The sequence below is a fragment of the Camelus ferus genome, chromosome 6, assembly GCF_009834535.1.
Source record: "Camelus ferus isolate YT-003-E chromosome 6, BCGSAC_Cfer_1.0, whole genome shotgun sequence".
Lineage (NCBI taxonomy): Eukaryota > Metazoa > Chordata > Mammalia > Artiodactyla > Camelidae > Camelus > Camelus ferus.
This window is the reverse complement of record NC_045701.1, coordinates 65,463,393-65,479,949: the sequence shown is the minus strand read 5'-3', so window position 1 is coordinate 65,479,949 and position 16,557 is coordinate 65,463,393. Positions and strand designations below refer to the sequence as shown.

The window sequence follows — 16,557 nt, the reverse complement described above, 5'->3', positions numbered from 1 at the left end:
ACACATTTTCCTCTTCTCTAACCTCGGAGTGGGTTTGGATGAAAAGACTCCACTTACTCCCCTCCCACCCCCCGCCTCTTTTACCCCTTGGCCTGTTTCCCCAATCCCCCCACACCCAGGAGCCTAAGACCAAAAAACCCCTGACTAAATTGGCAGGCTCTCACCTCTCTCTGAGGAGTTCTGGAACAGACTAATGAGGTTACCACAGGTGCTGCCTTGCCACTGGCCATAAAAAAATAAAAATAAAAATAAAAATAAAAATGAACTACTCTCTGTTAGAGAACAGTCATGGGGGACACATGCCCAGAATCTGTTACTGCGAGGCTCTCAAACCACAGGACCACTTCAGTAACACTCCTGTTTCCCCGGCCCAGGATCCACTGACCAGGCTCCCTCCTGTCTCATTCGGGAGGCCCAGGGGGTTCAACATGGAGGCCCCTGGACCCTGGACTCACTCAGGCAGCCCTCCAGTGTCACCTACACGGGCTGCTGAGCCACTGGCTGGGGGGACAGGAGCTGTCTCTGGAGAGAGATAGACAGCCATGTCTCAGTCTTATTATTTTAAATCGTGTTTAGGGGGCGGGACAGGGTTTTGAGGGCTGAGGGCTAGGCCCACACGGCCAGTGGTTGAAGACATAGCTGCTTGTCACCCCGGCTGGCTGGGGTGAGGGTGAGGGTAGAGAGACACAATTTGAATTCCCTTCAACAGGTGAGTGAGTCCCTCCCCGCCAAAGAAACCCCCAGCGGTCAATGAGAATGGAAAACTGATCTTAGGCCCAAAATGTGTGCTGCCTATTCTTGTTTGCCAGGCTTCGTGGAGGGCACTTGAGCACCAGAATGAAGCTAAATCTTCCTCTGTGAGTTGAATGGAAGGTCTTCCACCTGGGGGCCCAGGAACAGGCATAGGTGGGGACCTGGGAGCTGGAGGGTGGCTGGAGCCCCCCTGAACATCAGGTTCCTGAGGGGAGTCCTGGAGCTCCATCCATTCATTCCACAAGTACAGGCTGGAGCTTTGTTCCCAGTGGGAGAGACAGATAATAAACAACATAGACATGTCTCATGTGTTATTTGGTAACAATCTGATGGAGAAAAATGAGCCAGGTAAGGGGGATAGGGAGCCTTTGGGCAGGGGTGCTAGCAAAGATAGGGTGTTTCTATTCTTTATGTGGACTGTTCCTTTGAGAAGGGAACAAGCCAAAATATGGGTGTGGGGGAGAAGGACTAGCAAGTACAAAGGCCCCGAGGTAGGCAGGAGCCTGGTTTCCTTGAGGAACAGCAAGGAAAGGAAGAGAGAGGAATGGGGAGATGGCAGGGGTGTGGGCAGAGAAGGAGCAGGGCTAGATCATGCAGGCCTGTAGGCCACTGTGAGCCACTGGCTTTTACTGAGTAAGATGGGAGCCACTGGAAGGTTCTGAGAAGATCAGGGACATGATCTCATGTACATGGATCGCCCTGGCTTTTGGGAGTGGACGGTAAGCAGAGTCAAGTGGAAAGAGGGTGACTATAGCAGTTGGTGCTCCATGGCCCATGAATCCTGACTCCACCCCATGCGACCTGTATCACCTTGGGTAAACTATTTAATCTCTCCGTGCCTCTGTCTCCTCACCTGTGAAATGGACTGGTACTTATTCTTCACAGGGCTCTTCCTGGAGTTGTTGTGGGGATTAAACGAGGTAGTACCTGCACAGGGACAGATACACAATAAAAGCTCAAATATTAGCCATTATTACACTGCTGCTGATGCTGTTTGGAGAGTGGGAGTCAAGATCTCCACGGGCAAAGGGGTATCAAGATTGAAGCCCTCGACTGGAAGGTCAGTCACTGAAGCCGGGACTCACTGGGAGGTCAGGATAAACAGTGAGTCAAGGATGAGTGGACAGCCCAGCTCCAGAGGCCAGGTGACAGTCCACAGGTGGGCGGTGGAGGGCATCCTAGGAGTTATCTGGGTGGCTAACTGGGATCAGGAGCTCCAGGCAAAGAAACTGGGAAATAGGAGCTGGGTTCTGGGAAGGCGCTTTTCATGAGACCTGAGTGAGGAAATACCCAGCTGCAAGAACAGCTCAAGAGCAAGTGACCAGTGCTCACATTTGATTTCAAGGGTTTTGATGGACTTCCTAAAGACCAACCTTCAGCTTCCAACAAGGTAGGAAGCAGGGCAGCTGGTGACACAGTCCAGCTTGCAAGCTGTCAAGTCGAGGAGGCAGCTGGGCAGGGTTCAGGAGCTGGGTTGGGGCTGATGTGTGGGAGAGAGATTGAAACCCACGGCAGGACTGAGAGGCTCTGGGGGACCACTAGCCCCTTAGTGAAACCCACTAGTGTATTTGGATTAGAGACAGTATCTCAAAAGTTTGACCAGACATTTTTAAATGAGTTTCAAACATCCCTGCTTCTAAGCCAGAAGACATGGGACAGAAACCAAGTACTTGAAGCCAAATTTTTGTATGAAACATGACCCAGCTATGCACCGGGATCTGAGGAGGGGGGGTGTGGGCTAACAAACTTCTCCAGAATGGTCTGTCTTCTAGTTCTTGGGACTGTGCTTTACAGAGTCATTCTGATAGGCAATGAGAAGAAATGATGTTCACTTCCTGTGCCTGCCTCCAGCAGCCCCTTCCTCCCCTTAGAGACTGCACACTCTTATTTTTCCCTTCTTCTAATAAGTGTGATTATCCAGCTCTTGGGTAAGGGTGAGGGTGGGGTGGGGGGGAAAGTCTCAACAAACAGCCAACCAACAATCAAACAACTAGTAACTGACCCATGAACAACCAACCAACTAACCAATGGCAGAAAAATGGTTCCTTAAGGATGTCAGTGTCCTAATTCTTGGAACCTACGAACATGTTACCTTCCAAGGCAAAGGGGAATTACGGTTACTAATTGGCTGGCCTTAAAATAGGCATATGGTTCTAGATTATCCAGGTGGGCCAAAGGTAATCATGAGGGTCCTTAAAAATGGAAGAGGGAGGCAGAAGAGGCGGTCAGAGTGATGAGACGTGGGAAGGACTCGACCTTCCATTGCTGGCTTCGCAGATGGAGGAAGAGGCCATCGGCCAAGGGAAGTGGGTGGCCTCTAGAAGCAGGAAAAGGCAAGAGAACAGAGTCACCCCTGAAGCCTCCAGAGAGGAGCACCGCCCTGACAACATCCTGATTTTAGCCCAGTGAGACCCATGTCAGACGTCTGAGCTCCAGTGCTGTAAGAGAATGAGTTGTATTGCTGAAGCCACTAAACTTGTGGAGATGTGTTACAGCAGCAATGGAAAATGACCATGCCAACCAGCCAAACGCTCTCTCTCTTCTGCACGGTCAAGCCCGGTGCTGCAGCACGTGTGGCCCTCAGCCTGCTGCTGCAGCCTTAGTTCACAGCGTCATCTGTCCTGAGCTCCAGCCAGCCAGGGAATCTTGTTTCTCTTCAGCCATCCCTGCCTCTCCCCTCTGCCAGTGTTTGAGATTCTTCCCGGAAGGGTCACTGTATCTTACATCTGCACGGAGCTTTCAGGCTTACAAAGCATCCTACATGACGGATCCATATAAGCAAAAGTTACCCTCTTCATATGCCAGAGGGCGGGGTTCTGGACTTAAGTATTGTTCTTGGACACCCTCAGAGGGAGAAGCTTAGCTGTGGCAAAAATGGCCACAAGAGTGAAAACAAGAGGGTTGGAAGGTCACAGAAGGTTGCCTGAGGGCCCTGGCTCCACCTCCCAGCTTAGCCCCAGTCCCCAGACCCAGACTCCCTGGTGACAGGGCCATGCTTTTGCCCTTTTAAGTAGACTAGGGTATTTAGTAACCAGTTGTTGGGAACATTTCTCAGTATCCTCCTCTGGTTCTTACCATGAACTCCAGATGCCTTCTTCACTTGAAGGACCCTTTGGAGAGAATCTTAATTCTGGGCCCTCCCCTAATCTTAGGCTCTACCACAGGTCATGCCCTGGGCTCTGCTCCAGGCCAGACAGCCCCCTGGCTATTTCTTGTTCCCACAGGTGGGTGCAGGACAGGGAGCTGCAGGGCAGAGGGGCCTGGGGCTGGGGAGCCAGGGCCACCAGGGCAGGCTTGCTCTTTCCTCTTGTGGGCATGGCCCATCCTGATACTCTGGGTCACATTAGGTAAACGGGGGAAAGAAAACAATATCTGTTGGCTACAAAATGAGCCCATCAGGAAAGTAATGTTATTGCCAAGTGTTCTCCCAGGGCATGGCAAACAAACAAGGTAAAAACCTGTCTCTAACATCAGGCCCCAGTTCCAGATCATGGGCCCTGGTGGCCCCTCAGTGAGGAGAGGCCTGGTGGCCCGTAAGCAGAAACCCCTTTCGACTTGCCTCTCTTCACTTTGCCAGGATTACTTGGCTTGTTCCCTCAGCTCCTGGATGAGAGTCTCCTGACTGAGCAGCCCGTAGAGGGCAGAGGCTTCTGGGATTCAAGTTGCTGTTAAGCCGACCTCCATGGCAAAGCGGGGAGTCCAGGGCAGCGCCGGCTGCTGGCTGTGCCCTTTCAGCAGTGGCATCCCCATCTCCAAGGAGGCAGCCAGGTCAGAACAGGACTTCAGCAGCTTGCCCTCTGGGCGGGCAGAGGTGTCCCATAGCAACTGGGGCTATGATCTGCATATGACAGCCCACTGCATCTATTCAGGACTGTCTCTCCCCTGTTTCCTTTGAAACAGGCTTGCCCTATATCCAAGTTCCCTGTGAGTCCCATACAATGAAAACAGCAGTTGACGGGTTCCCTGTAACTCGTGAAATCTGAGTGCATCCAAGGGGAGAAAGAGTGCTCATTACTGAAACACAAAACGAGCCCCTTTCAAGGCACGGCTAGTTGGCCCTTCAGTTTGCTGCCGCTGACCCCGCTGCCCTTCCGAGCACAATAAGCAGAGGGAGGAGAGGGAGAGAGAGGTCTTCACTCCTTAAGTTGCCAATTGATCACTCTCCTAACCCCTATGGGGGCTTCTTCATCCAAACAATTCAGGTGACAGAGGTCAGGCCTCCAGCCATTCCTCTGGGGAGCTCTCAGCTCTCCCCGTAGGGACTTTCCCAGGTGAAACAAAGAGGCGCTCTGGAAGCCTTAAACAAACTCCTGCTGCTGCTGCACAGCAGAAACAGAGAGAGGGGAAATTAGAGGTGCCCAGAATCACAGCACGGGGCCTCAGCCCCTTCATCCAGCTAGACCTCGCACTCTTTTCATGCTCTGGGACTGGGCTGTGCATTGCGGAAGCCCAGTCACGCCCAAGCTCCAACATGGCGGCCAATGACCGACCACCTAGAATGGGACCGGGGAAAGGAAGCCATGTAAGGGGCAGAAACCACTCTACATTTGCCTGCAATGGCTTTTTTTTTCTTAGCCGATTAACCAGACTTCTAATACACAAAAAATATCAGAAGATGAGAAAGAAAAGGAAGGTGGAGGAAGAGGAAGAAGAAATTCATGAGGTAGGCCAAAACAGTGCAAGCTGCCAAAGAAAGCCTGTAGAGAACTGTGGCCCATTCTTCAGGCTGTCCATTGAGGACTCTGGAGGACCCAACCCCACCACTTGGATGGGGCACCATATTGTGCACAGCACAACACAGGACAGTGCAAATGAAAAGAATACACTGGGGCTCTGGGGCTTATCCCACCCAGGAACCAGAGTACATGGTCCTTTTGTGCCAATGATCTGGTGTAAGTTTACTTGGGGAGCGCAGGCAATCGTTCAATCACCGTGCTTCTGATTTTATCATCAGGAACTAAACTGTACCACTTGCAAGGCTCTAAATATGCCCTGCGCTTTCATTTTTCCATCTTCCTTCTGGAATGCCCTCCACCCACTCACCTACCTGACAAATTCCTGCTGATTCTTCAAGCTAAATATTTAGTGCTATATTCTTTATACATATTCATCTCTTAGCACTATTCACATTGTGTTATCACGATCTGTTTGCTTACTTTTCTGCCACAAGACTATAATTCCTTTAAGGGTAGGATCACTGATTTATTAATTTTGGTACTGTTGGTAGTTAGGTATTGAATAACTACCCGAAGAATTGAACTGAATCATGATAAGGATAATTATTTCTTTTTCAGGTACTAGACTGGGTTTTATGAATCATCCAAGGACTTGTGAATAGGGCTACAGTACTACATAACTCTAGGGACCCCATTCACATGGAATATAATGTAAAAAGGGCCCCCAGAGCTATTCAATATGGTGGCCCTGCTTGTGGAACTCCTATCATAGGCTGGGCACAGTGGTGGGAGTCCAAGTACTAGGAGCTTACACTCCAATTACAGAGACAGAACTAATATGGAAGGATGCAATAAGAGCATGGTCAAGGGTGGCCCTACCTGTTGGTGGAGCAGGAGTCCTGGGAGAGGACAGATCTGTGTGGACTACAGCCATTGGGAAAGGCTTTGTGAAGGAAGGAGAACTTGCACTATCCATGATGACAAAAATAGGACTATGAAAAGGTTTGCAGAGCACGGAGGATTTTTAGGGCAGTGAAACTGTTCTGTATGATACTGTAATGGTGGGTACATGTCATCATACATCTGTCAAAATCCATAAAACGTACACCACCAAGAGTGAACCCTAATATAAACCAGGAACTTTGGGTGACAATGAGGTGTCAATAGGAGGTTCACTGATGTTAACAAATGCACCACTGTGGTAGGGGATGCTGGGGGGATGTGGTAGTGGAGGACGGGGGGGTGTCTATAAGAAATCTCTGTACTTTCTCTTCAGTTTTGCTGTGAGTCTTAAACTGCACTTAAAAAAATCTATTTAATTAAAAAAAATTTTTTTAAACATATGAGCCCATTTTCCAGTATGTTGAAAAAAGAACCAACAAAACACCCAGGGAAGACAATGAACAACATGGCCTGACCATAGAGGGTGGAAGGGGGTGTGCAGTGAGGAGTAAGGAGAACTTAGGTTGAGTAGGCAAGGTGGGGCCAGATGATGAAGAATCTTGAAAGCCAAGCAGAGAAGCTGAGACTTGATTTTGGAGAACAAGAGGGCCTTAGGTTTTAGAGCTGAGAAGTGATACAACAAATATTCCAGCTGTAGAAGCAGAGTTTGATGAGTATTAGAAGAGAGTCTAGAACAGTCTCCCAGTCATCAAGGCACCAGGAGTTTCTCCCTGCTCAGCAGGTATATGCCCTGATCCCTGACTATGAATGGAGCTAGGGAAGAGCACGGTTGATCTGGTGGCAGCAGGTAAGATCCTACAGAGCTACCCCGAGACTGAGTTTTCTAGAAATGGATCAAGATCACATTATGAGTGAAGCTGGCATAAGATGTGAGACGAGAATCCCTAAGCCTGAGGGGCTGGCCTGGTTGCACTGCGGACTTGCTGTTTGAAGTGTGGCCTTAATGTTGCTTTCCTGATACCCAACAGGGACGGTAAGTAAGACAGTTCTGTGCACAATGGGCCACATTTGCCTTCTTGCTTATTCTCCGGGTTTTTAGTACAGAGTATAAGAGAGGAAGATGTGGTTTTCTTTATAAGTTGCATCTTGGTAGCCAGTCATTGAACAAATAGTTATAGACTCTAAGGACATAAACAAAACAGAACAAAACAAAAAACCTCAAAACCCAAAACAAACAGACTGGACAAACTCCCTGCCCTCCCAGAGCTAACATTCTAGTACGAAGCTATGTAAAGTTAGCTTCTCATCAGCTGTAGAGAAGGGTGGCTCCTGGAACTGTTGAAGCTGGAGAAGCCAGGAGACAAGGGTGACAAAAACCAGGGGAATGTGAGGGCTTGGCCCCATGAAAAGGGAACAAGTTTACCTTGTTCTAGAAAAACAATCCTCAAAATTTTCACCCCAACATTCGCATGAGATGCAGGCAGATGTACCTCGCTCAGCAAGGGTGGCTTATGGTCACAGCAATACTAGGAAAAGGTGGGTGAGGGGAAGCATCCCTGGAGAGAAGTGGTCCAGATCCTCTCCTGGCTGCATCAGGATAATGGGATGGAGTGAGACATGCAAGGGAGCAGTTGCTTCCTCTGAGCATTCTCCAAAAATAGCAACTTTTCAGCAAGATCTTAAAAAATAATATTGACATGAAGATGTTAAGCCCATCACGAAAACACTTTGGGGGGAAAACAAGAGTCTGTCAAATATTTAATCAAAATATGAATAATCAGGCATGAGATGCAGGGAGAAGCAGGGGTGGAGGGGGTGGGTGTTGGCCTCCTTTATGTGTCTGCTCTGCTGGGTGTGGAGGCCTGGCTATACTGCTCCCCAGCCCTTAAGAATTATTATAAAACTAGTCACAGAGTGGCAGAGTCCACCTCAATATAAGAGAAAACTTCCTGAGGTTGAAAACTTTCAAACAATGGCTCAGATGTCTTTATGAAGTGGTTTGCTTCCCTTCATAGAAGAATTCAAACCCCAGGATGGTCACCTGTTGGAACAGGGATGCTGGATTCCATGACCAATCAGAACCTGACCACCTGCTTCAAATCTCAGGTTCTGGTAAAGGAAGGCAGAGATCTGAGAAGTCGGAGGAGGAATCTGAGGGCCAGCCTCACCTAGAACCCAGAGAAAAATCTTTCAGCAACAATCGTAGGAGCCCAAAGGCTGATTCTTTTTTGGTTTGTTTTTACTGAAATATAGTTGATTTACAATGTTGTGTTAGTTTCTGGTGTACAGCAAAGTGATTCAGTTTTATATATATATTCTTTTTCATATTCTTTTTCATTATAGGCTATTACAAGCTATTGAATATAGTTTCTAGTGCTATACTGTAGGTTCTTTTTGTTTATCTGTTTTATATATAGTAGTTTGTACTACTTACAATAGCCAAGACATGGAAGCAACCTAAATGTCCATTGACAGATGAATGGATAAAGAAGATGTGGTATATACATATAATGGAATACTACTCAGCCATAAAAAAGAACGAAATGTTGCCATTTGCAGCACCATGGATGGACCTAGAGATTATCATACTAAGTGAAGTCAGTCAGACAGAGAAAGATAAATATCATATGACAGCACTTATATGTAGAATCTAAAAAAATGATACAAATGAACTTAGTTACAAAACAGAAACAGACTCACAGACATAGAAAACAAATTTATGGTTACCAAAAGAGAAAGGGCCAGGGAGGGATAAACTAGGAGTTTGGGATTAGCGAAGGCTGTTTCTTAAAACCGAATGTCGTCAGAATTCATTCCCTGCCAGCTCTTCATCACCGAGGGCTTAGCAGTCATTCCTGTTGCCTGGAGGCACTTTAAGGATGCCCAAAATGGAGAGGAGAGAACGTGAAGGGAGAGACTTGCCAGGATTAGAACACAGTGAGGTTTGCTCTTAGGGCTGTGCAGAAATTTGAGAACAGAAAGGCCTGGCTCTGGCTGAGTCAGATCCCAGCTGCCCCCAGGCCCTCCTCAGCCTCCTCGGCTGATTGAATAAACGGCTGTAAATCACCTTCTGCTAGAGGAAGCCTGGTCCTCACGGGAGGGCCTGAGATTGGCCCCTGATAAGGCAGCTTGTCCTGCCTGGCTCCCCGTCCACACCCTCGTGGCTGGGCCTGTGGTGGGTGCTGCCGAGTTCAAAGGCCCTGCTTCCCTCAGACCCACATCAAGGACTGAAATGAGAAAAGGGTCTTGGACCTCCTCTTAGTGAGAGATGGGACCACCTTTGTGGTGTGTGTGTGTGTGTGTGTGTGTGTGTGTGCTGAATTTTTCCTGTCACTATTGTGTTTTCACTCACTGGATGTAGAATATCTGAAAACAATCGTCGGAAATAGAATCTTTCACCTATGGCCAGAGACTGGAGTCCGGCCCAGTTTGGGGAGAGGCTGTGTTCACCCAGTGGGAACCTGGTGACCCACGTCAAGGAGGCTCACCAGAGGCATGGCTGGGCTTTCCCAGCCTCCTGCCCCCCAAACTGGTGCTTTGCAATTCCCTCCGCCAACCAGGCCGCAGGCGTTGAGGGGACGTGCCCCCTGCCTACCAGCTCTCTCAATGGGAGAGGTCCACCTGGAGGTCAGACTTTATCCTCAGACCCAGAAACCGCCTCTGTCTCCAGGCATACCACTTCCCCTCGAACCCAACCTGATAATCAAGAGGGCTGAAGTCCAGCCCTCTCCTGGGCTCTTGGGAAGGTGCCCTGTGGTGGTGGCAAACCGGGTGGGGAGACCGAAGGACTTCCACCCATTCTGAGGTTAAGGCTGCTGGGTGCTGGCGGGGGGAGCTGACGAACTCTGTGGCCATAAGAAAGGGGTGAGGAGGCCCCTCCAACCCCGGCTCCCCTCAGGCCTGCACCTGCCTCCTCTCTGGGAAAGGGGAACACGTCATTCTCTTTCTCACAGGCCTGCCCCGTGCAGAGATGGATTGGCTGGTTCCAGAGGCCTCCAGTTCACGGAAAGTGCCACAGTAATGCTAACAGAGGCCGTCCAGGCCTCTGCGGTGTGACCTCTCCTGAGAAGAGCCAGGCCAAGCCATGGGCCAACACCCACGGGCCGAAAAGGAGACCGGGAACATTGAGGAGGGAAAAAAACGGGAAGTACTGAGATCTGTACCAGAGGGATACCGGCCGCAGAGAGCCTGTCTGCAGGCTTTCTCAGCCATTCTGTCGGCCCTGAGGTTTAAAGGATCCAGTGAAGAAAAATTGGGCCCCAAACTGATTATGCACAACTTCCCTGCAAAAGTGTAGATCGCCCCCTTCCTGCCCCAAACTCCAGGTGGAGCAAATGCTATTAATACCCCCAGTGGCTCCCTGATCCACTCTAGAAACCTCCTTGGTCGCGGCCAGCTGTTCTGAACAGGTTTGGGAAAGTGATCTTTGGCACAGAATGAAAAGGGTGTGTGTAGGGGGGTCGGGGGGGACCCCAAAGTCGTCTATCAGGGCCAATATTATTTTTAATTGCCGAGAATCAGCTTGTGGCTATCGCTCAAGGCTGCAAAGCACTGGGCTGGCCAGGGATCGGAAACCAACTTCAGAGGAGGTAAAAAAGCCAGTCCCAAGGACTGTTCATTACCAAGCTGTCGTTTCTTATGGAAAATCAGGTGACGCCTCTGAATTTATACAATCTTCTCCCCACCACCTCGCCCTCTTTCATTCCCCTCTAGAAAGGGAGCAGTGAATGTGAGCAATCTGGGAATTTTGGTTTCTGCCTTGCCCCTGAAGCATGACCGATGGCCCATTTTTCAAGCCAAATCTCACCCCTTGCAGGCAGCTGTCAGGAAACCACAGAAGGTGCTTGAAGGAGCACAAGAAATGGCTGGTTCTAATCTGGAGAAAAAAAATGAATTAACAAGGCAGCTACTTATGGAAGAATGTTTTCTTTTCTTCGGCCTCAGCCTGCATATTTTCACAACATGTGTACTCTGTTACCTTGTCACTTCCCTGTTTTCTTTGGGTAAATAACTGGGCTCTGGTCTTAGGGGGAAAAAAAAGAAAGAAAAAAGAAAAGCCAGCTTGGGAGGATCACGGGGAGGGCCAGCCCGGCTGCGCTGGAGGGGAAGAATGAGCATGTTCTGGGGATCAAACAGGCGCGTCGCCGACCTGGCCGGCCCGCTCTGGATGGAGCTTTTCATTGAACTCTGCAAGTCACGGTGTGGGAGTCAGGGAAGGGAGGAAACTCTGCTCCCTCAGCCGTGGGGCTGGCAGGCCCTGAGGCTGGGGGAAATAAAGAACTTTTCTGCTTCGCCAAGTCAAATGGGAAGCCCTCTCTGAACTCAACAGAATCAACAAAGCGCCCTGTGACTCTTCTCCCAGCCTCGCCTTCCCACTGGCCAGGGAGCCATCAGGGTGAGAGGGTCGGCCCCACGGGACCCTGTCACGAGCCCTGCAGGACCCAGGTCCTCCCCCAGAGCACAGGAGGAGGGTCTTCCTTGGCAGCGACCCACAGCCAGTGCCTGGACATGGCGGCAAGGGTTTTCATCTAGAAAATGCTCAAAGGGTTGGAGTCTCTTGTCTTGCAGAGATTTTGCCTCATCCTTTTTCACTTTTCTGGCTCAGGGATACTCCCCTTGGGACGTCCATGCCATACACCAGATGAGGACAAAACAGCACCGCTCTCCCCTCATGATAACCTTGAGATACACACTGCTGATGAGGGTGCAGGAGGAGGGCTGGTTTGTAGGGGAACCACTGGCTATCCTGACAAATTGGGACCTTCTATTATAAAGTCATACAACTCTTACGTGCTTAGGTCCTCAGGGCTGATCACTAGGACAGAGAGCCAATACTCACAGCACCCCCAGTACTAACTCCAGAGGGAGTTAGTTCACCATGCGCCACAACACGCCTGTGGGAGCTTGCTCCACCCTGCCGGGGGAAACCGAGGCAGAGCCTCCTCAGAGGTTGAGACCAGCAGGGCAGCCCCCGAGGCCGACGTGGCAAAGGTGCAGGGGGATTAATCGGGTGCTGTCTGTGCATTTCCTTCCTCCATCTGCTCGGGAGTCTTTGATTCCAGCCTTGAACTCCCCATCGCACCTTGTAGATCACACAGCCTTCGTCAGGGCAGAGGGTGGGAATTCAAAACTGGCGTTTTCGGTTGCAACGTTCTGGCCCCCATCTGTTGAGCACTTCCTTCAATATCACTGGAAGGGGTGAAAATGTCCCTCGAGGTGGGTCACTTGGAGAGGAAGGGGGATGTCGCTGTAAGAGTTGCCTATTCCAAACTGGCACTTACAAGGTGTCAGGGGCTTCTGGAGGGAGAAGAGGGGAGAGCCTGAGGCTTTCTGGGAACAGGGGACAAAGACATTCATGGACTATCCAAATCATTCATGCGATTTGATTCTGCAAAAGGCAGCTTTGGAGATGTGCTGCGAGGCTGGGGTGGCAGGGGCAGCTGTGAGAACAAACGCGACAGCCCACATTCATGGACTCCTCGCTACCCCTAGGACTGTTGAGTACTTTACACATATTATCTTATTTAATCCTCTTAATAACCGACAGAGGTGGGTGCTATTGTCCTCCTGTTCCAGAGGAGGAAACAGAGGCACAGAGAGAGTACGTAGCTTGCTCGGGTTCACCCGGAGAGACTGGACATGTGACAGTCATTCAGGCAGGGTGATTCCAAAGCCAGTGTTCTCCACGCTGGGCCGCCCCTGGGGAGAAGTGGCAGGCGCTCCCTCCTCACCACGTGGCAATTAGGAGACGTTCCTTCACCTGGCTTGACGGCCTGCCCCACACCCAGGAGGAGGTTCTCCTGGCACCTGCACTGGCAGCAGAAGGTCACGGGGTCTCTCCAGTCACTGTCCCAATAGCGTTTCCACATATAGCCCTGCAGCGCTGGTCACACTGGAAGCTGCTCTTCCTCCACCCAGCTCCCCGGCCCAAGCCCACGCCCACCTGGTTTCTGTTTGGGCCTCACACTTCTGGTCTTTACTTCTTCCTTGTCACCTCCCCTAAGTGCCCTGGGATGTGCTTTGCAGACTAGAGGCCTCAAGTAAGGGGTTGAGCTGCACTTCTCCCACGGTGGCCGCTAGACTACTGGCCCTGGTATCCTCCAGGGTGGGGCTTCAAGAATGCAGAGTCTCAGGCTCTGCCAGAGACTGTGAGATTCTCAGAAGTGGGGCTGGACACCTGCATTTGTAACAAGCTCCCCAAGGAATGCTGACGCTCCCTAAAGTTTGAGACCCACCATTTAGGCTCTTGACGATTCAGGATGTGCTGTCCATGAGCCCGACGCAGCCACACAGGACCCAGGCAGTGCCACGCTGAGCTCTGCCTCTTGTCCTTCAGAGGCTGCAGAGCGCGCCCTGCGCCGAGACCGCAGGGTTCATCTGGGCCCAGGCACGGGTGTTCTCAGGTGGGAGGCTGGGGCGAGAGGAAGTGAGGAGGGGCGGTGGGAGGTGTAGGAGGCTGTGCGGTATCTCTGCCAGCCCCTTTGGAAGTCCTGAAGAGGCGAAGGCCCTGGCCCCAAATTCCCCAGCAAAGGTTCCAAGCAGCATGGCTCCAGAACCCCATTTTAAAAGGCATTCCTGAATCTGGCCATTTCCTGCTGGATGATCCCAGCAAGCAGGATGGAGAGCAAATCAGGCCCCAGGGCTTTCAGAAGGGAAGCCAGGCAGCCAGGGAAGAGGGGAGAGTGGGTGGGGACCCCGCTGGGCCCCCTGGGGCAGAGGAGAGCACAAGGGTGAGTCGTTCCAAGGCAGCGGAAGGGCACCTTCCAAGAGCCTTGGGAGAGAAGCAGCCCCCGAGAGACCCTGAGTCCCCAGCTCAATCATGAAAGATATCCTGGGCAGGTCACTGCGTCCAGAAAATGACATTAAGCTTTTGGTCAGTCAGTTGGAGTTTGAGAAAATGGAAAAAACAAAAAACAAAAGCAAAAAAACCCCCAGAAAGCCTTTATAAAATTGGAAAAGGAAGAGTTTTTCCTCAACTCACAAACAACTGAACACAAAGTATTTTAAACTTGGCATGTGGTAGGACCTCCATGAAAATCATTTCTCAGCTCATTTGAAGGGAAAATAGTGCTATTTTTGTGACCACCTATAACCTCTGGGCATGCTCAGTGGAAGTAACTCAAGTGAAAATCTGACTCTTAGTCAGAACAGTGGGACAAGTAGGAGATAGAGAAGGGAGGCGACATGGATGCGGGGGGCCTTTGGATGTGTGGAGGCACAACTTCTAATTCTGGAACTGTTCGTGCCCGTGGGGACTTGGATGAGCCCCTTCGTATCTCAGAGTCTGGGTTTTCTGGGTTGAGCAGGGAAGAATGCTGGGCAGCCAGCAGAGTGGCTGTGGCCCTGGGGCCACCTGTGCAGACACATGGTGCCTTTGTCCATTCTGCAGGCTTGAGTCCTGCTCAGAGTCCAGCCTGGACAAACACAGACCTTTCCCACCATCTCTTTAGTGGGAAAACCACAGGAAATGGACTAAGAGCAGCTCTGCGGTCTTCTTCTTTAGATTCATAAAATTAGAGCATTTCTCAGAACTGCTCCTATGGTTTGTATTTATGTAGTGGCATATATAGAAAGTCATGCATACATTTATTTATATTGTGTCATACAGCACATATACAAATCACAAATAGCTGTCATTTGTGTTTATATAATGTCATTTATATATATATGAGACACTATTAAATACAAATCAAGGATATTCATACACGTATTATAAATATCTATTATATTATAGGTGTATATAATACCTATTATAGGTATTAGTATATATACACACATATATAGGTATTTGTGTGTGTGTGTCTATACATATGGCACTATATATAAAGACATCACACACACACAGTTACTGGTTGTTACCTAAGGCTTCCCAATGAAACCATAGACAATAAACAGTTGACTCCTCTTGTGGGTTGAATTGTGTCCCCAGAAAGATATATTGAGGTCATAACCTGTGAATATGACTTTGTTTGTAAACAGGGTCTCTGCAGCTGGAACTAAGATGTACATTACACTGAGCTCATTCTGGAGTAGGGTGGGCCCTGATTCCAATATGACTGGTGTCTTTATAAGAAAAGCAGAGACAGAGACAGACATACACAGAGAGAAGACCCAGACCCACAGGGAAGACAGCCACCAAGAGACGGAGGCAGATGCTGGAGGGAAGCGTGTACAAGCCGAGGCACTACAAGGACTGCCAGCAACCACCTGAGGCTAGGAAGAAGCAAGGAAGGCTCCTTCCCTGGAGCCTTCAGGGGCGCATGGCCCTGGAGACACCTGGATTTCAGACTTCCAACCTCCAGAACTGAGAGAATACACTTCTGGGGTTCGAAGCTGCCCAGTTAAGCACCAGTGCGTGGTACTTTGCTCGGGCAGCCCTAGGAACCTAATGCGCGACTCCCACTGCAGAGTGAAAAGGAAGCAAAAAAAAAAGCCCTTTGTGTCAGGCTTCTGCATCTGCTGAGTCACCCCCCTCACCCCACCCCCCTCACCCCACCCCCTCCCCTCACCCCCCAACCCTCATTCCCTTTCTTTGGCGCTCTCTTCCTCTCAGGGGAAGGGGTAGGGTGGAGATATTTAACTGTTTGCAACTGAAACCAACATCTGACAGGTTATGAAGCCCCCCTCCACCCTCGTCTGTGGCGACGGCTGATGGCTCAGGGCACATGGCCACCACTCGAAGACCAACTTGGCCATCTGGAAGTGGGGAGCTGAGAGAGGATGACACTTCACAGCCTTTCTCTCCTGGCCGCACTCCTTTTCGGCACCAGGACAGCTTTTCTGAGAGCTTTAAGCTCTCAGAGGGTGGTGGAAATTTACGGTCAGTATGCTTCTAGATCAGAGTTCCTGCTGTTAGAGAGTTTTCTCTTTTCACTTTAGTGGTACACGGGAATTCTCCCCACCCCCTCAAAACAGCCACACATCTTTTTAAAATTTGCACCTTTTTTTCAGACTGATTTCCTATGGTGAAGGAGAGGCTAGGAAATGCCCAATAAATCATTCGTCTGTCCTCACTCAATTGAGAGGCAGGAAATGCCAAGAACAGTCCCCTTACCTTTTTGACTTTGCATATAACAAGAACTATCAGGACCCTTTGAAGGGCAACTACTCTGACAGCAGTATTAATTCTTCAAGGCCACTGGAGTTGTTTCTAGGGACCAGACCCAAAGGCAAGGCAGCAGGCCCGTTTGGGCTGCTGACTGCCTCCACTACCAACCCCCTCCAT

The 16,557-nt window shown here is 50.1% G+C and overlaps 1 protein-coding gene across 12 annotated transcripts in view; it reads right to left on the bottom strand.

The window, feature by feature from the left end:
- The window catches only part of RAD51B (RAD51 paralog B), a 723,675-nt gene that overhangs the window by 120,360 nt on the left and 586,758 nt on the right, over window positions 1-16,557 (bottom strand). For 3 of the 12 annotated variants that reach the window (XR_004320785.1, XM_032482236.1, XM_032482237.1), the window contains exon 11: window positions 1,607-1,680. The exons of 8 other annotated variants lie outside the window; for them this stretch is intronic. Coding sequence is in view for 3 of the 4 variants with exons in the window: in XM_032482236.1 (XP_032338127.1) it covers window positions 1,607-1,680 (74 nt within the window). In the remaining variant the exon portion in view is untranslated. Of the gene's footprint in view, window positions 1-1,606; window positions 1,681-10,493; window positions 12,630-16,557 lie in introns of those variants that run through there. One more of the 12 variants, XM_032482244.1, reaches the window with a different exon arrangement.